The following is a 22,457-nucleotide window of genomic DNA, read 5'->3' as shown; positions in this document are numbered from 1 at the left end:
GCCCCCCCGCCGCCCGGGGTAGCGCTTGCAGGTCAGCTGCACCTCCGGGTCCCGGGAGGGTGTGGAGGAGCAGCCCCTGCTGGCCAGGCTGGGGCCGCCCGGCCACCTCCGCCACTGGCCCAAGCCTCTCAGCCAGCAGGCTGCCACCCGCCTGCCCAGAGAGGAGCGGGACAGCCACACTGGCCACCTGGGCACCATCGCTCCTGTCCTGAGACAGTGACCCAACATGCAGCCCAGGAGCCCCAGCGGAGAAGTGGGCGGGAGGGGCGGGACGCTCTGCAGGGCTAGTCCCCGCAGCCACCTCTGAGCTCTGAGGACACTCAGCTGTACCGAGGGGAGAGTCTGGCGGCACTCTCCGACCTCGCAGAACCAGAACCAGAACCCTCTGACGTGCTCGTCCTTCAGACCGAGACCCGGCTGCGAGGCGCCAATGCACCGGAGGGCGCCCGACTGTGCACCAACCCGGGAGGTGCCGCGTTCGCGGGACACCAGCTGAAAAGTGGCGGCGCCGGGGGTCCCGCCCAGCCGGCTCCGGCCAGGCGGCGGAGAAACGAGGTCGGCGACGGGCGGCCAGCGAGCACCAAGCTCGTCCCCGGGACGGAGCAGGCACACGCACGCACCCACGCCGCGCACCCGTGCTGCGGCGACGCACGCGCACGCACCACGCTGCGTCGCCGCCGAGCAGGACTAGGCGGAGTGTGGCCGCGCCTGCGCACGGGCTCCCCGCCAGGGAGCGCCCTCGTCTTGCCGCGGGGTCAGAGCCCCAGGGGACGCGCGGCGAACCGAGGCTAGACTACACGTGCCCGCCCCACCGACCGCGGGCTGGCGATGCTCCCGCACTGGGGCTGCGCCTGCGGGGCCAGGGCCGCCCCACCCTGCCGTCACCGTTCGGGCGGCGGCAGGAAACAGGCGACCACAGTAAGGACGTGGCGCCCACGGGCACAGACCCCGCTGGGAAGGCGCCTGATGCCTCTTCCCCAAACAAAGCACTTCGATGTTTGTTCAAAAAAATACTTTATTAAACAATATATCCATAATCTATTACATGATCCAAAAATACAGATATACATCTTTACATTCTTTAATAAAAAGATTTACAATACCACCTTTCCTTTACAAAGGGAACATAGATAACTATTCCTTGAAAAAAAACGTAACATCCACATTAAAGCTGTGTCATCTTTTGGGATGAAAAGTGGCAAAGGCGAACAGCACAGAACACACACGGGGGTTGGGGGCCGTGACACAGAGCTCTATCCTGAAAAGGACGTTATCCTGGAAAGGACCTTCCTCAGACTTCCCGCTAGGGCTCCTCCTGGCGCAGGCAGTGACCCAACTCTTCTCCAGAAACGCAGGACCCCTCCTGCCACTTCCTCCAGCCCTGGCCTCAGTGGTCCCCGCACTGCCTGTCCCGGCCTGTGGCTGGTGCCAGTCCTGTCACCTGCCCGGGGCCCATGAGGATGTCAGTCACACATTGGGGTTCGGCAGCACCCAGCTGAGTCCAGACGTGGGCCAGGGCTCTCGCCAGTGCTGCCCGCTCGCCCAAGAACACACACACACCCCTCCCCTCAGGGAACGACCACAGCCCTGGGGCCAGAGGAAGCTGCTGCAGTGACCCATGGCCCAGCCCAGACACCCTCGATCCAAGACAGGAGAGGCCCACACCACCCCAGGGTCAGGTCTGATCCTGGGTAGGTGTGACGCCTGGATGTGGCCCTGAGCCGCCCAGGAGAGGCGCCATCAGTGGCCCTCACACCGCCCCAATGGCAAGCCAGGTCAGGAGCAGCCCCAGCCACAGGGTCTTGTTTCTGCTTCCCATTCCCTGAGGCTGTGCCCTCCTGTGGTGACAGCACTGTGACAGGCAGGACACCACAGAGGTCAGCGGGAACTCGGAACAGTCACCACAGAGAGGGCAGCACACCTGAGGACAATGGTGCAAGCTGCTCTAAAAGCCAGACATGGCACTAGTGAGCACCAGCGGGCCCAGGCCTGGTTCATCAGACCCCTGAACCTACCGTCCCTCCCCACAAAAAACGGGAGACGAGTGGAGAAGACGAACGCCCAAGCCCCCCCCGCCATGATCTCTAAACACCTGTGTTAGCCCAGAGCTGCGATCGGGGTGAGGGTGTGCCCAGCTTCAGCGCCCTGGCTGGGACGGGGCTCACCCTACCTCTGCCCCACACTGCAGGGGCTCAGGTCTTGGGAGGTTTCTGCAGGTCTGGGACCTCCCAGGACCGCCCACCCCACTCCCCAGCTTCTGACGCCAGGTAGGACCAGCAGTGCCAGCCAGGCAACCCATGCCACAACCGCCGCCGGCGAGCAGCTCCCTTCTCCGGTGAGGGCAGGCACGTGTGCCCCGTGTGGTCCCAGGGCCGAGATCAGGAAGGCGCAAGTGCGGCCCCCCAGAGCTCGCTGGCCCTGGGGCTGGTGCCGACAGGCTGCAGCGCTCCCCCTGAGCGAGGCTGTCAGCAGGCAAGACACTTGCTATGGCGGTCGGGGCTAAACTGTCACCACGGTGACTCTCCTCACGAGGAGACAGGTTTGCGCCTGGTCCTCCTGCAGCTGCTCTACGCGCCTGCTCCAGCCAGAGAGCTGCAGCAACCTGCAGATCACGTGTCAGGACACACGTGCTCCAGGCCACGTGGATGCACTTCCTCCCTACGTTACCAGAACAACGCTCACAACTGGTTTGGCAAATGCTGATTAAACAAAAGCACTCTAGTTCCTGACTGCGTTCCAGAACCCACTGTGGCACCACATGTTCACACACACTCATACACACACACGTTTGCATACACACACAAACACATGCTCGCACACACTCACACACAAACATACGCTTGCACAGACACGCTCAAACACATGCTCGCACACACGCTCACACATGCTCACAAACACATATGCTCACACATGCTCAAACACGTTCACACATGCTCACACAAACTCACACATTCACACACATGCTCACACACACACTCACGTGCTCCCACACACGTTCACACAAACTCACACATGCTTGCACACGCTAACACAAACTCGCACATGCTCATACATGCTCACACTCATGTTCACTCACAAGCTCAAACTCACACTCATACACTCACTCATACCCACACACACACTCATACACACGCTCACTCCCACACTCGCACATGCACTCACACTCACATGCACACACACATGCACACGCACTCACATATGCACACTCAACTCACACACTGTATCCCATGACCGCAGCTGGCCCACCTCTGCCCCCACTGCAAACGAGACTGAGCAGCTCCCAGGCGGGACCCACAGCAGCCACAGCCCCACAGCCCTCCTGCTATGGGGCCGGCCTCCTCTTCACAGTAAAGTATCAGGATCCCCGGAGGGGCAGACACCAGCGGCTGGCACGCCGGCCTCGTCGCTGCTGGCCGTGGTCTTCCAGGGTCGCACTGTCTGCTCCAGGTCCATCCTGGAGGGGGGACAGAGTCCACCCAGGCAGCAAAGCACGGAGAGGCACAGCCACCACCTCCCGGTCAGGGCCGGCCCTTCCCAGCACATGGCAGTGTCCTGGCTCAGGGCCGGCGTGGCGGGGGCTCACGGTGGTGGACAGGCTATGCGGACAGCCCTAGGAGCCGCAGACATGCCACACAGGCACGCGGTGGCCGAGTACCAGGCTGGACGTCTCCCCTGCGCCAACTTCACAGAAGTCTGTCCAGACCCCACAGTGACCTCGCACTTGGGACAGGGGTGTAGAGTCAGTAGCGAGGTCACCACAGGGCCACTCCTCACACAAATGGGGCCGATGCCAGTTCCCTGCTCAGTTCAGGGAACCCCGGGATCGAAACTGGCCACTGAGTTATTAGGTATCAATCCAAACAAGGTAGTTCTAACACGAAGGGAAATATTGCAACACGATCAAGAACACGCCAACTCGCCCTCCAGGCCGGCCTCGGCCCTGCTCACTTCCTCTTCCTCTTCTCCTGCACACACCGCGGGCAGAACCTGCGAGAAGGGCAGCGCTCAGCGTCCTGCCCACCAGCCTGTGCCAGACCCACTCCTCGCTCCCCACCCTGGGAGAACACACGGGACACAGACAGGACAGGGACAGGAGGACACGGGACAGGAGACAGGAGGACACGGCACAGGAGGATACGGGACAGGACATGGGGCAGGAGGGCACGGGACAGGAGGACACAAGATAGGATGCAGGACAGGAGGACATGGGATCGGAGGACATGGGACAGAACGTACGCCCGTGGAGCCGGCAGCTGAGGCAGATAACTGCTTGCTTGGCATGGCGAGCCCTTCCCGCCCTGACGGCAGTCACTGAGCAAGGGGCCCACCACACCTGTGCTGGCAGAGTGTCTGCGGCCCGTGGGTGCTGAGGCCCTGGGCGTGGGCACGCTCTGTCCCCTGGCCAGCCCATCCTGGGACCTGCAGGGCCCCTCACTCCTTGGTACGAGGCCGTGCGAGGGCAGCAGTCTTGGCCTAGGCCTGCTGCAGGCTCTCCCAGATGGTGGCAGCCACTCGGAGCGTGGTCCAGGCTGCGGGGAGGTCGCCTCAGCTCACCTGCTGGCTGGCTCCAGGCCCTAACTACGCTGCAGTGTGACAACCTGTCCCAACCTGACCAACCAGGGGCAAAGCCTGCACACTGCGAGCCACAGAGAGGCCTCGAGGAAGCCCCACCCCACACCCCAGCACTCAGGACCTGTGTCCCAGTTCCTATCTGTGTAGACAGCAGGGACCTCACCATGACACCCTTGGTGCTGCACAGGGAGGGCAGCCGGACACAACTTCTGACCTCCACTTACCAGCCTGTGTCCACGTGAGGCCAGGCACGAAGCCAGGCTTGTGCTTCGGCAAAGCCACAGGGATGACGGGAAAGGTGCCCTGCCCAAGGGCCCAGGAGCAGCTGGCTCCCACGAACCAGGGCCTGACTCTGGCATTTCTCACTTCCGTCGAGGTGACGGCCACATCCCTCACAGGTGTGTGAGGGCTGTCTCCAGACACACTGTGGCTCCATGCACCACAACGTATGAGTCTGGTAACTGTTCCTAGGGCCGGCGGGCGGCAGGTGACCCTCTGCCCACTCAGCCCGGGAAGCAGGATGGGCACCACAGTGGGAGGACACACCACCCAGCCACCATCCAGACATGCTTAGAGGCTGCCCTCCCGCCAGCCACGTCCCCAGCTCCCAGAGCCTCCCTGGTAGCCGGCAGCCACACCGACAGGCAGGAGAGCACAGAGTCATACTGACCATTTCCCTTTGGGCTTGGTGGTGAGGTCCACACAGGCAAAGTGAAACCACTCGATGGGGCACTGCAAGGGAGGCACTCCGGTCAGTGATCGGGGAAACCAGCGCCCCCACCTGCCGCGCAGGGCCCCAGTCACGTGGCCCTGCAGATGCGCCTGAGCAGCCGGGCCGGGTCGGGCCGGGCACTCACGTCCGGGTTGTCACAGCCGATCATCTCGCCGTAAGACACTTGGTGGCACAGGCAGTAGGTGGGCTCGTTGGGGTCCACGGGCATGTCCAGCACGTCGGACGGGTGCACGGACAGGATGGCGTCGGCGAGCTCGGACCTGTGGGGACACGGCGTCGCGGAGGCACACAGCAGGGTGCACCAGGCCCTGAGCCCTGGGGGGAGGGTGGGGCTGGGGCCCAAGTGGGGCGGGTCAAGGGCCTGCCATGCTCCTGGGCGTTCTCTTCCTGATTCAAACAGCTTCAGTTGAGACACCCCAAGTGTCCCTCTGACCAGGAACGGCTCCTTAGAGTCCACAGGTAGCACGTGCCTGTGAGCACATCGCACCCAGGCAGGTCTTTGTGGGCCTAGGCAAGGCGGTAACATGACCACAACCACTCGGTGAGCCCAGCCCACTGGCCAGAACATGCCGGGTAAACGAGCCAGCACCTGGGACCCGACAGGCTACAGACTAGAGGACAGGGTCCCGGTGCAACCAGACCTCAGAGCGTGCCCCTGCACACGTGCACACACACCACCATCAAGGAGAGGCACATTTAAGTCACATAAAGACTTCACTCAAATACCACCAGCCACACACCAACAACCCATGGTGGTGAGCTTGGACAGGTGGGGACGATGCCACGGGTGCCAGACAAGGACTTGGTGCAGAGAGCAGGGTGCCCGGAGACCCGAGTGCGCACGGCATAGTACCAGGCACTGGCCCGTCCTAGATGTGCCTTCTGGTCTCTACCCGGACAGGACAGTCCAGCCTCTGTGTCTGCCTGTCCTCCAGGCCAACAACCCTCCTTGCCTCCTGCCTCCCACCCAGCCTGACCCAGGAATCACAGCCTGCTGGCCTCTGGCCACACCCTCCTCCAGTGCCCAGACTGCCCTATGTCTGCACGGGCACTTCTGCCCCACACCTGCGAAGCACTGCAGCTCCCTTCACCCTCCCCAGGCTCACCATGCTTCTCGGCCACCTGGCGGCTGGGGCCACTCTCCCCAAACCCGCTGTCCTTGTCCCTGCAGCAGCCCATGACAATAGCCCTACCCAAGTCACATCCACAGCGTTGAAACACGGGGCCCAGTGACTGTCACTGCTGGCATAGGTGCACTATGGGGGCTGTAGGATTTCTCAGATAAACTCATGCATGACAGAGCACCTGGGCGGCACATGCCGTCAGCACAGAGAAACACGCCCCGACCCACCCCACCGTCAGACCAAAACCAAACACAGACTTGCCAGGCACACACGACAGCCCCACAACTCTGCCTCGCGGCCCGTGTGTGTCCTGCTGTCCTGCCCTACAAGGCTGCTACATGACCCCTGGGGACCAGTAGTGAGGACAGTCCCAGAGGCCGGGCAGTCGGGCTGACCTGCTGCCTCCCAGCCTCCTGCGGAAACACCAGCGCATGTGGGCTGTAGGCACTGCCACTCCACTCCCAAGGAGTGCTCCCTGGCAGTGGGACAGTGCCTGCTGGTGGAGCTCACTGGTGTGGCCAACCTTCCGGCCTGACAGCCACAAGAGACACCCCATGCCAATGCCCTTGGCAGACAGTACCAGGTCTCCACGTCGGGCCCACGTACTTCCCAGCACCAGCCGCTGGCAGGCCCAGCTCTGGGAGCCAAGGGCCTCAGAAGACGGGCCTGCGGCCATCACACTCCTCCTGCACGCCATGAGCAGTGTGGGGCCTGGGCTCACAGGGATGCTCGAGCCACCAGAACAGACTGAGGGCCCCCTGAGCCACCCTGAACTCATGCCACTACCAAGCGCAGCCAGGACACCCCACAGAAGGAAAAAGGATGCATGAGGCCTGCAGCTGCAGCCCGCCCCAGAAGCCAGGCGCCCATGTGGCTGCTGACCGTCTGACCACCTGCCACATGGCAGAGGTCAGAGTAGCCCTGGTGCACACTTCAGCTGAGACTGGGTCTCTGGGACAGTGACAAGACCATCTGCAGGGCCCCGGGCTGATGCGCGGGACCTCAGGCCAAAGCCCTGCAGCCATCACCAGTCGCCCATGTCCTCATCTAACACCTGTGACAGCCCAGTGCACAGCCTGAGGGTGGGGCCAGTCCCGTTCGGGTAGCAGGAGCTGTCCTGCAGGTCCATCCCACATCTGGAGGGCCAGACGTCAGGGCACATGTGGTCCGGCCTGACCACAGCACAACCCTCAGAAAGAGGCTCTGACCGCTGCAGAGACAGGCCCCAGGCTCAGCTCTGACCCACAGCAGGACCCCCAGGCCAAGGACATCTGCAGCCACAGTCCTTGGGGAAGGTGATGGCTGGGCCGCACTCCAGCCAAGAGATGCAGAGGCAGCCTCCCGCATCTGGGCAGGGCAGGGCAGACCTAGGACACCACTGCTGACACACAGAGCAGAGCCCATCTGAGACGTCGGGGTGAGGGCAACAGGGGCAGCTGGCCACAGGGAGCAGCCCTGCCTCTAGGGCCTAGTGAGGGCTAGACTTCCTGCAGGGCCACTCTGGGCCAGCACAGCCACCACACGGTGACGACAGGCACACGGCGACGACGGGAGGAGTGCAAGTCCCTGAGGCGTCCACATCCCAGAAGGGTCTGCTACCGCCCCCACGGCCTCCAGCTGACCTGGGATGGTGGTGGTGCGGGAGCAGGGGCCGGGCAAGAGAAAGAACGGCCTGCATCTGGCCCTTTAAGTAGAAACATTTTACTACTTTTTTTTTTGTGAGAGGTTTTTGCTATAGGGCCTGTGCACTCACTAAAAAGAGAGACAGAGAGACAGAAAGCGAGAAATCCCCCCCATGGGGGATGGCCATGCCGCAATCCCTTCTCCTCCAATCTCCTCTTGGGATTTTTGGGTACAGACACTGAATACAATTTTCAAGCTGCAGGGCCTGAGACTCAAACCACTAAGCTATTCAAGTGAGATCTAGCCACCTTAACCTCCATGCCACCTAAAGAACCAAGGAAAGGCTTTTTACAAACATTAAAAGTGAGCCTATAGAGCTAGCCAGTGGCCTGCTGGTTAATGCAGGTGGTCCCAGGTGGCCAACTGCATGGTCAGAGTCCCAGATGTGGCAGCTTAAGAAACACACTGGAGGGGCTGGCAGGTAGCATGGTGGTTAAGGGCACTGGACTCTCACATGGCTGACTGTGGTTCGAGTCCCCAATCTGGGAGCTTGCTTTCTCAATCTGTCTCTCTCTTGCTCTGTCCCTCATTGGTCAAACTAAAATAAATAAATAAATAAAGTTAAATAATTCTTTAAAAAGAAAAATAAGAGAAAAAGAAACACTGGAGAAATCGACAGATGGTATAATGGTTATATCACTGGACTCCCACATGGTTGAACACGGTTCAAGTCTCAGACACTTAAAACTCACACTGGGCGCATATGTGTGTGTGTCCAAAATCCTGAGAAGAAAATGGAGGAGAAGGGATTATGGCGTGGCCATCCCCTCTACGGGGGTGATTTCTCACTTTCTGTCTCTGTCTGTCTCTGTCTCTCCGGTGAGCACACACACCCTATAGCAAAACCCTCTCTAAAGAAAAAAAGACACACACACACACACACATACACACATACACACACACTGAAAACGTGTGTGTGCATGCCAAAAATCCATGGCATGCCTCTCTCCAGGAGTGACAGGGCGCTTTCCCTCTCTCTCCCCCTCCCTCCCTCCCTCCCTTTCTCTCCAGTGGGCACCTGTGTCCTGTAGTAACATTTTAAAAATAAAAAACTATAAGTGAAAAACAGACATCTTTACAGAAACAAAAATTGAGGGAATTCATTACCATCAACAGACCTGTTCTATAAAAAAAAAAAGTTAAAAGAAATTATTTGGGCAAAGAAATGCCCCATGTAGAAATCCACACCCACATGCAGGAGCAAGGACCACCAGGAATGGAGTCAGTACAGGACTCCACACCCACATACCACCAGGAACGGAGTCGGCACGGGACTCCACACCCACATGCAGGAGCGAGGATCACCAGGACGGAGTCAATACAGGATTCCACACCCACGTGCAAGAGCGAGGACCACCAGGAACGGAGTTGGCATGGCCCCACACAGGCAGTGGGTCTAGCCGGGCTTACTTTACTGTTGCTAAGTTAGTTCTGTGGCTCTCGCTGCTTAAAATTGACATAAAAAAACAAGATACAAGTTGACCCCGAGTCTACTGGTTAAGAGACCCCTCCCCAAAGGCAACAGCGGACACTGTGATTGTTGGCACCGGCCGCTGGCACAGGCTCCAGTGGCCCCCTGAGCTCAATCACGAAAGCTCTCACTGCTTCACTAGCGTGGGCCAGATATCTTCGCTGAGCTGACACTCGTAACCGCCATGCTACTCTCTGCTCCCTGGGGTCCAGCATCTCCTCCTGGGCTAGAAGGTTCAGACAGAGAAGGAGTGAGAGAGCACCACCGGTGTGTCTTACTGCGCTAGAGGGCTCGTGTGCACACAGCAGACAGAGAGAGAGTGAGAGAGCACCCCTGGAGGGTACCATACCATAATCCCTTCTCCTCCATTTATCCCTCCTTTTGGGATTTTGGGCACACATGCACACAAGCTTGGCATGTTTTTCAAATGACCAAGTCCAGGATTCAAACCACATAGTTGGCCATGTGGAATCCAGCCACCCTAACCACCAAGCCACCAGCTGGTCCCAAATTCAATGCTTTTAGATCCCACCTACATGGGGCCAGCAGGTGGCACGGTGTTGAGGCGCTGGACTCCCACATGGCTGACCACAGTCTGAGTCTTGAACATGGTAGTGTACACTCTCTCTCTCGCTCGCTCGCTGGAAAGCATATGTGCCTTCTATCAATTAAAAAAATTAAAAATCTAGCACATTTAAATTCAATCTGTCATCAATTACATTAAATGTAAATAGCCTAAATACTGCGATGAAAAGGCAGAGATTGTCAGGGCAATCTCTGAAATGAAAAACATTCTTGGGATCAGCAGCTAGTTTAATGGCTATGTCGCTGGACTCCCACATAGTCAACCGCAGTTCGAGTCCAGGACCTGGTGGCTTAAACTCAAGCCGGGAATGTGTGCGTGTGTGCCCAAGATCCCGAGAGAAGAATGGAGAGGTAGGGATTATGGTGTGGCCATCCCCCATGGGGGTGATTTCTTGCTTTCTGTCTCTCTGTCTCTCTGGCAAGCGCATGCGCCCTATAGCAAAAACCTCTCCAAAAAAAAAAAAAGAAATGTTTTCAAAGATTTCCTTCCTACAAGCAATCTGTTCTACATAGAAACACACAAACATGTTGAAACATGGGGCCAGTAGGTGGCATGGTGGCTAAGGCACTGGACTCCCACATAGCCGACTATGGTTCGAGTCTCACACCTGGTGGCTTGCTTTCTCACTTTCTCTGTCTCCCTGTCTCTCTGATGAGTGCACATGCTGTATACCAAATTCAGATAATGATGACAATAACAATAAGTAAAATTAAATAATTCTGTAAAACTGATGAAAATATATATATAAATCATACAAAAACTCATCAGAAGATGGCTACAGTAGTTACAATGATGAAGAGTCTTCAAAAAATTCACACCAAAGTAGACTTCAAAATAAAGAGTATTCCCAGGAACAAAAAGAGACATTTCATAATGATAGAGTAAATAAAAGTCCCAAACCACAAAGCTCCCAAGTGAATATATACCAAATAACTACTTTAAAATATATTAAGCAAAATCTGAAAAACTGGTAGAACTAAAAGGAGAAATAGACCAACGTGTAACCAGAGCTAAAGTTTCCGACACTCCTCTCAGGAGCTGACAGAATGGGTGAACAGGACATCAGCGAGGGGACAGGCACCTACAGGACACCATCAACCAAGGCACCGACACAGTGTTTAGGGATGTGCAAAAGGCGACAGGGCAGTCCAGCTATGGAATGACTCAAGGCTTCCCAAGAGCATACGACGCTGGGCAAGGTAGATAAGCGGGACCACAACCCAAGCTTTTCAGACTTCAGATAATTTCTTTTCCTCTTATTTTTTAGACGTTTTTGTCTCAGGGCACACGCACTAGCCAGGGGTAAAGAGAGAGAGATAGAGAAAGGAAAAGTAAGACTCAGTCCCTAGAGGGATGGCCACACCACAATCCCTTGTCTTCCATTCTCTTCCTGGGATCCTGGGCAGGTGCATACACATGCCCAGCATGATTTTCAACTCCCCGGGCCCAGGACTCAAACCGCGGTCGGCCCCATGGGAGTCCAGAGACATAACTGCTATACCATCTGCTGGCCCTAATAATTTTGACTGCAGAAAGTTCTCTGACCACAACAGAAGTAAACCAAAAACTGCAATCACAAACTTATGTGGAAAATTCCAAATTATTCACAAATTGAGAAACATACCTCTACAGAAGTTATAGGTCAAAGAAAACTTGCAAAGGAATTTTTTTAATATTTTAAATTAAAGGGACCAGCAGTCAGCGTAATGGCTGTCGCTGGATTCCCACGTAGTCAACTGCAATTCACGTTCTGGACCTGGTGACTTAAAACTCACGCTGGGCGCATGTGCGTGTGTGCCCAAGATCCCGAGAGGAGAATGAAGGAGAAGGGATTGTGGCGTGGCCATCCCCCCTGGGGGGTGATTTCTCGCTTTCTGTCTCTCTGTCTCTCTCTGTCTGGCGAGCACATGCGCCCTATAGCAAAAACCTCTCCAAAAAAAAAAAATTTAAATTAAAAAAAATTTTTTAAGTACCCTTAAAAAAGCAAAAACATAGGTCAGGTGGTAGTATTGCTACAACAATAACACAACTGGGAAAGGCCCTGAATTCACATCCCAGGACCTCCACAGCAAGGCAGGGCACATACAGCCTGATCTGGGCTGCCTGACACCAGGTAGGACACAGCATGTGCACGTGTCATAAAGAAAATAAATAAATAAATAAATACATTAAGTTTAAAAAAACTCACACAACATACCAAAGTTTGTGGAATGCAGTGAAAAGCTATTAGTAGGAGTAAGGTATCAAAATCAGTAATTCAAGCTATTTTTGCCTTAAAAAGCTAGAAAAACAAGCCAAAATGAACCCGAGTAGAGGGCAGAAATAGAGCAGAAAAGAGAGTAGTAAGAGCCAGTGCAGCTGGGGCTGGCAGGTGGCACGGTGGTTAAGGCACTGGACTCTCACATGGCCGACCACAGTTCCAGTTCTAAACCCAGCAACTTTCTCTCTTTCTCCTTCTGGTGAATGCATGTGCTTTATAATAAAAATAAAAATGAAAATAATAAAAAATAATAATAATGATAAATAAGGGACCAGCAGGTGGCGAGGTGGCTGACTCCCACATGGCTGACCACAGTTTGAGTTCCAGACCTGGTAGCTTGCTTTCTTGCTTTCCTTCTCTCTGTCTCTCTCTGGGCAATTTCAAAAAAATAAAATAAAATAATGACAATTAATAAAATTAAATAAATAATTCTTTAAAATAATAACAACAATAATAATGACAAATAAAAGCAAGTAACTAACTCTTTTTTTTTGGGGGGGGGAGAGGTTTTCACTGTAAGGCACGTGTGCTCGCCAGACAGACAGAGAGAGACATAGAGACAGAAAGCGAGAAATCACCCCCCAGGGGGGATGGTCACGCCGCAATCCCTTCTCCTCTGTTCTCCTCTCAGGATCTTGGGCACGCATGCACACGCGCCCAGCGTGAGTTTCAAGTCACCGGGTCCGGGACACGAACCACGGTCGACTGGGAGTCCAGCGACATAGCCATTACGCTAACTGCTGGTTCCCAAGCAAGTAACTAACTCTTTAAAAAATAAAAAAGAAAGAACAACGCTGGTGGTTAAGGTGCTGGACTCCCAGGTGGTGCCAGCAGTTCAAGTTCCAGACCCAGAAACTTCGAAATCACACTGGGTGCGTGTGCATGAGTGCCCAAAGCCCCGAGAGGAGAATGGAGGAGAGCTGCAGCGTGGCCATCCCCCAGGAGGTGATTTCTCACTTTTCCCCTCTCTCTCTCTGTTTCTGGTGAGTACATGCAACCTATGGCAAAAAAAAAAAAAAAAGTAAGTTTAAACACCAGGTTTTGAAACAAGGAAGTTTTTCCCCTTGGGTCCCCAAGCTCTTCTGCCCTCTCCCATAACCGCGTCACCTCCATGGAGGCACCAGGTCCTTCCGTATCCTGCCTTGAGTCTGGATGGCACTTCCGTAAAGTAGGTGGCGGGGAGAGGGCACCCAGTAAGTGTCCTGAAGACATTCGAGTTCAGTGACATGCACCCAACAGACGCAGGCACATGGCTTAACCACGAACACACACAAATACGTGTGCTGCGCACGATGGCCAGCAGACACAGCACACACCGCTCTGCAGAGTGGCTCCGGCTGGGCCCGTTGAGAAACTCCACACCCACACACAGCCAAGCCAGAGGGTCCTGGCACCAGCCTGCTGGGTTCACCCCCAACTCTCCTTGCTCAGTCTTAAGCCTGGCAGGTCGCAGTGTGACACCATGAGTCACCGTGACAGCGGTGCCCTCAGGCTGTCTGAGAGTGTCCCAACCTACACCTGAAGGCACCGGGACCCAGAGTCCACCCGGCACGCGGGCCGGCACCAGGACCCAGAGCTCCACATCTGGCACGTGGGCCGGCACCGGGACCCAGAGCTCCACATCTGGCACGCAGGCCAGCACCGGGACCCAGAGTCCACCTGGCACGCAGCCTCTGCTCTCACAGCTGCCCTAGCTCACCCTGACAGACGCCCAGGGCGCTCCCCAGGAAGGACGCAGCTCTCACCCTGCTTTGTGCTTCTTTTTCTTTGGGGTGTCTTCTTCGGATGCCCTCCTGCCCCGGCCCCGGGAGCCCCTTTTCTCTTTCTGACCCCGACCTTCTGAAAAAGAAAGACTCAAATTACTTTCGTGGAGCCCAGTAAAGACCCGATTTACCCAGCCACCAGTGCGCATCTGTGCCGAGGTCCACATTATCTGACAAAGCTCGCAAACGTCGCGCGGTGGGCAACGAATGAGGACAGATGACAGACTTGCTTTTCAGTGCGCGCGCTCCAGAGCTTTCGAAGTCACTGCCCTCTGCCTTGTCCTTCAAATCCGCTTCGAAGCGGGCCAGGTCAGCGTCCAGCCTGCGGATGTGTTTGTCCACCTACAAGGGAGGCCTGGCCTTACCGAAGAGCAGACGGCCATCCCGGGGCTGCTGGTGCCCCCAGCCCTCTCTTGCCCGCTGCATCTCACTAGCACACGCCCTGCCGCAGCAGGCCCAAGGTTTCAGGACCCCGCAGCATGTGAGGCCTTCACCCTCACTCATTTGAGAGACACCTCACAGGAAAAAAACTATTTGGGGGGGAAAGACCACGAGTGTGGGCAATGAGGAACACTTGGGTAATATGAAGGACTCGGGGCTGTGATGCTGAAGCCTAACTTGAAAGCCGAAATGCTGTAACCTACAGGGAGCCACCGGCACGTGGGCAGGCCATCTGGGTGACAACAAAGCACCGGGAATGGAGCCACTGCGGCCACCACCACCGTGCGAGACCCTCCTTCTCTAGTCTCCTCTAGGGCATTTGGGTGAGCACACACACACACACACACACACCTGGAGTCCAGGACTCCAGGGGCCACCCATGGGGGACTCAGTGCCTTAAACTCCAAGGCTGCCAGCTGGCCCCAAACCAAGCTTTATAGAAAAGTCTGCTTGGGACCAGCAGGTGGCATGGTGGTTAAGGCCCTGGACACTCCCACATGGTCAACCATGGCTCGAGTCCTGGACCTCACAATCTGCTTTCTCACTTTCCCTCTCTCTCTCTCTTTCTCTCCTGGTCAAATTAAAATAAATGAATGAATAAATGAAATGGAATCATCCTAAAAATTTTTTTTCAAAAGAAATCAGTCTGCTCACAGCAAGAATGAGAGTGGGGTCATGCAAATCCCACTCGCAGGGCAGCTCCATGGCAGAAGCAATGCACTGCTCAGGAACAGGCCATGGGACGACTGCAGCCAGACCCCACGCCCAGTCGGCCCCCACAATGAGCACACGCACGTCCTGGAGGACTGGAGGCTGGGGCCACGTGTGGCCAGCCTGGGGAGGGTGCACCCTCTCCTATGAGCACATGTGCTCCAACATGGACGAGCAGCTGCCCACGTGTAAGTTCTATATCTCCCGAGTGACACTATCTCCCAAGCTCCCTCAAGAGCTCCGAGCCTGATAGGAGCCAAGGGGAGCAGGGAGTGGGGCCTGGGCAAACCAGCAACGGAGAGCGGGGAGAGGGGCCTGGGCAGACCAGCAACGGGGAGCGGGGAGAGGGGCCTGGGCAGACCAGCAACAGGGAGCAGGGAGAAGGGTCTGGGCAGACCAGCAACGGGGAGCGGGGAGTGCGGCCTGGGCAGACCCAGCGTGAGGGCTTTACTAGAAGCTGGCAGAAGAGTCACATGGAGGCGATACTGCAAGAGCAACGCTCCTCCAGACAGAGCAAGGAGCCATGGGCGGGGCAGGCCTGGCGGAGGGCTCACCATCTCATAGGTCTGCATGGCCAGCTGCACCTTGTCGTCGCTGTACTCCCGGCATTTGCTGTAGGCACTCTGGATCTTCTGCAGGTGCTCCACGCGCTGCTCGGCTGACAGTGCCTTCACCGTGGAGATGTACTCCGCAGCCAGGACGTCGATCTCGGCTTTCTTATCTGACAGGGAAGGGCGGAAGCTGGGGCCGCACAAGAGCCGCCACTCGCCCGCCACACAGGCACTGAGGCCGCAGGCCTGGCCGCGGAGGTGCAGGTGGTGAGGCTCTCTGCAGACTGGGACTTGGATCCCAGCTGACCGGAAGCAGGCGGCATGCACACGCACCCCGCCCCTGGCTGGTGACTGGAGGGTCCCACAGCATGAGGGACCCTGTCCAGGTGCTGGCCCGTCAATCTCTCCCTCTCTGAGAAAAGAGAGTTCAAGAGTTCCAAAAGTTCACTTTTTTTTTTTTTTTTTTTTTGAGGGGTTTTTTGTATTGGGGTGCGCTCGCCAGAAAGACAGAGACAGAGAGACAGAAAGCAAGAAAAATCACTCCCCAGGGGGGATGGCCACGCCACAATCCCTTCTCCTCCATTCTCCTCTCCAGGTCTTGGACACGCACACGCGCCCGGCGTGAGTTTCAGCCACCAGATCCAGGACTGGAACCAGGGTCAACTACATGGGAGTGCAGCGATGGCCACGCCAACTGCTGTTCCCAAGAGTTCATTTTTATAAAGAATTATTCAACTTAATTTACTGTCATTATGACTACTTTAACTCACCAGAGAGAGGCAGGGAAACTGAGGAGGCAGCAAGGAGGGCCAGGGCTCAGACCACGATCAGCCCTGCGGGAGGCCAGAACCCTAACCATCACGTCACTTTCTGGCCCCACTTTAAGAATTAATTAATTCAGGACCAGCAGGTGGCGTGGTGGTTAAGCTGCTGAACACTCTCATATGGCTGACCATGGCCCGAGTCCCAGACCTGGTGGCTTGCTTTCTCACTTTCTCTTTCTCTCTCTCTGTCTCTCTCTGGTCAAATTAAAATAAATGAATGAATATATAAAATTAAATGAACAATTCTTTAAAAAATAATAATAAACTAATTCAAGTCAAACAGCACCAGTTGCGGCAAGAACGTGGGCAGACCAAACTCAAGCCTAACCACTCCGTGACCTCTGGGCAGCGTCCAGAGGGCAATGAGACCAGGACACCCCTTGGGAGGGCACCTGTCTGTGTGAGTCACAGGGCTCCAATGACCCTCGGGCACCCTGTCCTCCATGTGGCCATGGCAACTGGGACTGGCCACTCTCACTCCCCCAAGTAACCCCGAGTCCATGGGCAGCCGGTACTTGAGAGCGCGTGAACCACAGAGAACTGGATACCACCAAACGCGCAGCCTCCCGTCACACGATGAACGAGGCAGCCACTACACGACACCAACACTGACAGCGACACGTGACAACAGGTTAGCCCACAGGGGACACTGAGTGAGGAGGGCAGAGACCCAGCCCGGACGCTGAGCGGACTGCTGCCAAGGGGAGGGCGGGCACCACACGCAGCACGGGCCAGCGGGCAGGGGCAGGGCCCTGGGCCACACGAGCTGTCCCCTTCACGTCTGATGGGAGCGGACAGGACAGCCTCTCGTATTTGCTGAGCAACCTCGAAAGCAGACGCCTGTGCCTGTGCCCACGTCCCATCAAGCCACACTCGCTCCAAGTCAAGCTGCTCTAAGCGGAAATTGCAACCACTTCAGCCTTGCCAAACACGCGCCCAGCGTGACAGTGGGATCCTCCCCTGCCACAAGGGAGCAGGGCTCATGGCCTGTGGCATGAAACCTCATCAAGGGTACCAGTCTTTGCCTCGCTCATGAAGAAAATAAACTTTAAAAAAAATTTTGGGGGGGACCAGCAGTTAGCGTAATGGCTATGTCGCTGGACTCCCACAGTCGACCGCGGTTCGAGTCCCAGACCCAGTGGCTTAAACTCACGCTGGGCGCGTGTGCGTGCGTGCCCAAGATCCCAAGAGGAGAATGGAGGAGAAGGGATTGCAGCGTGGCCATCCCCCCTGGGGGGGGATTTCTCGCTTTCTCTCTGTTTCTGTCTGGCTGTCTGGCGAGCGCAAGCGCCCTATAGCGAAAACCTCTCCAAAAAAAAAAAAAAAAAAAAGATTCTGGAGGCCAGCAGGTGGCAGGGTGGTTGAAGGCGTTGGATTCCCACATGGCTGACTGTGGTTAGAGTCCTAGACCTGGCAGCTTGCTTTCTCCCTTTCACTCTCTCTCTCTCTGTCTCTTTAGGGTCAAATTACAAAATAATAATAAAAAATGGAAATAAATAAATATTTTTAAAAAACAACAACATTTGAACAGGAAAGGGTTGCATGGCGAGCTTTCAACCAGAGTGGGCAGCACAGTAAGATCCCATCTGCAGGAACTGGCACGGCAGTACACGCTTGTGGGCTGGATACTCAGAGGCTGAGGCAGGACTGCAACCCAGCGAGAGCCTGTCTAAACCAACATGTACACGGGAAAAGGAAACAGATCACATACAAGGAACTGCAGAAAGTTCATGAGAAAATGAAGCTAAAACACAAGTTTATTTTTAGGCAAAAATCTTTAAGATTCATGCAGCATAACTCTTCCATAATACAAATTTTCCATGAATTTCTTATAAGTCCCATATTTGTACAAGATCAGAAATCCAAATGGCACCAAATTTCTTGACAGCAACACAGAAGCCAGGAGACCACAGAGCAAGCCTTCACCACTCTGGGAGCCAATGCCTGACCTGGAGTTCTATACCCAGCCAATTTCAACCACAGAGGCCCCTAGAGCAAGCACGTTTTTGGACATACAATGTCACAAGAAATATCTATGTGCCTGCTCTTAGGAAGTTACTAGAAAAGAGGACTCCCCAAAACAAGGGAGCAAATGAAAAAAATAGAACATTTAAAGTTCAGGGAGTAGAGCATGACCCTGAAGAGGGCTGACGGGAGACCCCAGGGCAACAACCATCTGCAGCATGGACCCAGCTAGGATACAGGCTCCATGGAGGGCACCAGGGAGTGGTAAGACGGCTCACGCCAGGCTGTTCCAAACAGCTTGTTGAAGCAGGGGCCAGTGCAGGTGCAAGCACTAAGGAACTCCAGTCACGTAAGCACTGTATGCAGCATGGCGCAGCTTCAAGCTCCCTGAGCAGCTGCCCCAGGGCAAACAACGCTGGCCTCACCAGATTCCCACAGGCTACACCCCCAAGACAGGGGAGGGAAGTGTGTAAAAGCTGGTGTGGCAGCAAAGTGCATCTTCATTTCCGGTGTGAAACCAGAAAGAGTGGGCTGGCCCCACAGCGTGGTGGGTGAGCCCTGTGCATACGGAGTCAGACCCTACATCACAGACCGAGGTTCAAATCCCAGCCCCACAGCCTGAAAGCTGCAGGGCAAGTCTATGTGCATGCCATAACCCGAATGAGATGAAGCAATGAGGAAAGGGACTGCACCACGGCCATGCCCCGGTGGGGGTGCCCTCTCTCCCTGGCAAGCACACACACCCTCTGACTTTGAGTAAAAACAATACAATGAGCAACACACCCAGCTGTGGTGTGTAAGCTGCAGGCACCCCTGCACAATGCCACCACCATGTGGGAAGGCCTGGGGTTCAGGTCCCAAATCGACCTGAATGCATGGACGTACTGGCTTTAAAGGGCAGGCAGAGGGCCGTGTGTGCGCATGTTCACACACCTGGGTGTCTGTGTGTGCACATCTCGTGAGATAAACTTTGGGGAAAGAAGAGGCCTGAGCAGTGGTACCAGGAACCACACGGTCAACCAGGACTCACGACCCAGGTCAGCTTGAAACACGTCAGCCACCAGTGACCAGCTGGTGGGAAGAGGTGAAGACGTGACAGGACCTGGCGGGGTGTCTGCTCCTCTGGCTCACTGACCTCAGGTCCCTTCCTGTGTGCGGCTATGCTCTCTCACGAGAAACATTTTAAGAGAAAAATCAACAAAAACATGTCTGGGGAACCAGCAGTTAGCATAATGGCTATGTCGCTGGATTCCCACGTAGTTGACCGCGGTTCGCATCCCGGACCCGGTGGCTTAGAACTCACGCCGGGCACGTGTGCGTGCGTGCCCAAGATCCTGAGAGGAGAATGGAGAAGAAGGGACTGCAGCGTGACCATCCCCCCTAGGGGGTGATTTCTCGCTTTCTGTCTCTATGTCTCTCTCTGTCTGTCTGGCGAGCGCATGTGCCCTATAGCAAAAACCTGTAAAAAACAAAAACCTCTAAAAAAAAAAAAAAAAAATGTCCGAAAATTAGGACTTAAGTACTAAGGAGGTTTGTGGGCTGGCAGGTGCTGAACTCCCACATGGCTGACTGCGGTTCAAGTCACAGACCTGGCAGCTTGCTTTCTCACTCCCCCCACCCCTCACTTGCTCTGTCCCTCTCTGGTCAAATTAAAAATACATAAATTTAGGGACCAGCAGTTCAGGTAATAGCTATGTCGCTGGACTCCCATGTAGTCGACCGCAGTTCGAGTCCTGGACCTGGTGACTTAAACTCAAGCCGGGTGTGTGTGCGTGCATGCCTAAGATTCCGAGAGGAAACTGGAGGAGAAGGGATTGTGGCGTGGGGGATGATTTCTTGCTTTCTGTCTCTCTGTCTCTCTCTGTCTTTCTGGTGAGCGCACGTGCCCTATAGCAAAAATCTCTTCGAAAAAAGAAAAAAATGTTAAATAATTGTTTAACAAAATTAAAAAAAAAAATTTTTTAAATAAAGGCACCAAGACATCAGGAGCAGCAGATGGTGTAATGGTTACATCACTGGATTCCCATGTAGTTGACCACAGTCGAGTGCAGAACCTAGCAGCCTAAAACTCATGCCGGGCACATGTGTGTGCAGACCCAAAATCCCTAAAGGAAAATGGAGGAGAAGGGATTGTAGCATGGCCATACCCCCGGAGAGGGGTGATTTCTGTTTCGATCTCCTTGGTGAGCGTGCACACCCTATAGCTCTAAAAATCAACAAAGAGAGGACATTAATATCTCTTCCAGGGGCCAGCAGTTGGCACAGTGATTAAGGGCACTGGACTCCCACATGGCTGTGGTTTAAGTCCAGGACCTGGCAGCTTGCTCTCTCTCTCGCGCTCTCTCTCTCTCTCTCTGCCCTTGTCTGGTCAAATTAAAATAAATAAGTAAATAAAGTTAAATAAAATAATTCAAAAAAAAAAAAAAAGAGGTCAGGAAGTACAAACTTATTAAATTACACATGCTATTTGAAAACAGAAACATCTTGGGACTGGCAGGTGGCTGGACTCCCAAATGGCTGACTGTGGTTCGAGTTCTGAACCTCACGGTTTACTCTCTCGCTTCCCTCCTCTCTGTCTCTCTCTGGTCAAGTTAAAAAGATAATAATAACAAATGGAATTAAATATGCAACTTAAGATGTTTCTTTCTTTCTTTCTTTCTCTTTTTGTTAAAGTTTCTGCTATATGGCACATGCGCTGGCTAGAGAAGAAAAAGAGATAGTGAGAGGGGAAGTGAGAAATCACCCTCCGTGTTGCAATCCCTTCTCCTCCATTCTCCTCTTGGGATTTTGGGCACATATGCACACACGTCTGGTGAGTTTCAAGCCACAAAGTCTAGGACTCAAACTGCAGTCCACCATGTGGAAGTCCTGCACCTTAACCACTATGCCACCTGCTGGCCCAAAAAACAGAAACATCTTTGAAGGACTGAAACTGATGACATGACTATAACCCACCTCGGCTACCAAGGTGTGGCACGGATATGTGTAAGAGCCCAAGGGACTAAAACCTGGTTTAAAAGTACAGTGCGGGCTCCAAAACGGTCTGTGTCCACAGCAGGGCTCAGCCCTGTCCTGCGACCCAAGTCCCCTCCAGGCCCTGTCACCCACCACCTCCAGGCCTCATCCCCCGCTGTGGGGCCCGCTCCAGCCGCCCTCAGCCTGACACACCTTCCGTCCTCTGGTCCAGTTCCCGCATCAGCTGGAAGTTCCTCTGAAGCTCACAGGGAAGGTTCTCAATGCCTGGAACATACAAACGCATAGGTGTGCTCTCCTGGGGGCAGGACCGGACACTGCCTCCCAGGCTCCACGGGAAGCCCGCAGCGACCAGCCACCCTGCCTGGTCTCTGGCGGTCTGGGTGCAGCAGCGTGGTCACTTCCGTCCAGGACAGTACTGAACAGTGCTACTGGCGGCCTGGCACCCTCCACAAGCTGTCAGAGGTTATGAGTCAGAGGGAGTGTAGAACCAGGCTGCCAGGATGGGAGGCTTCTGCGTGGCTCCTCCCCACTCCACTCCTCACTCACCCTCCAGGCTACCCCCTGGTGAACAGCATCTCCCAGGGCTCAGGCCCAAAGCCCTGGTGGCTCCCTGACCCTCCACACTCCACTCCAAAGGTGGCCATCGGGCAGTGTGGACCTCACAGGCTGGGGGAATGTTCCCTCTGAGCTGCCCTCCCCTCCACTGGGGACCGCTGGAGCACTGGAAACAAGAGATTCTGTCTCCCCCAAACTGCCCCCGTGGCCAGTGGCCACCATACTGGAAGGGAGCCCAGAGG

At 55.3% G+C, this 22,457-nt stretch overlaps 2 protein-coding genes across 2 annotated transcripts in view; both read right to left on the bottom strand.

Annotated features, from left to right (window-relative positions):
* D2HGDH (D-2-hydroxyglutarate dehydrogenase) overlaps positions 1-496 on the bottom strand; it is a gene marked incomplete in the record, with an annotated part of 28,835 nt that extends 28,339 nt beyond the window's left edge. Inside the window, 1 exon segment of the mRNA XM_014582816.2 lies at positions 15-496. Within this exon segment, the coding sequence (XP_014438302.2) occupies positions 15-228 (214 nt within the window).
* Positions 497-3,840: 3,344 nt separating this feature from the next.
* On the bottom strand, positions 3,841-21,924 carry ING5 (inhibitor of growth family member 5; the record flags this gene model as incomplete). The annotated part of the gene is given in 7 exon segments (XM_014582813.2): positions 3,841-3,987; positions 5,243-5,304; positions 5,430-5,565; positions 14,175-14,268; positions 14,423-14,534; positions 15,899-16,065; positions 21,853-21,924. Coding segments are annotated over 7 exon segments (686 nt in total), but the record flags the coding sequence as incomplete, so codon positions are not given.
* Positions 21,925-22,457: the final 533 nt, after the last annotated feature.

Source organism: Tupaia chinensis, unplaced genomic scaffold (assembly GCF_000334495.1).
Source record: "Tupaia chinensis unplaced genomic scaffold, TupChi_1.0 Scaffold143823_1, whole genome shotgun sequence".
NCBI lineage: Eukaryota > Metazoa > Chordata > Mammalia > Scandentia > Tupaiidae > Tupaia > Tupaia belangeri.
The sequence above is the reverse complement of the archived record's forward strand: the minus strand, read 5'-3'. Positions and strand labels throughout refer to the sequence as shown.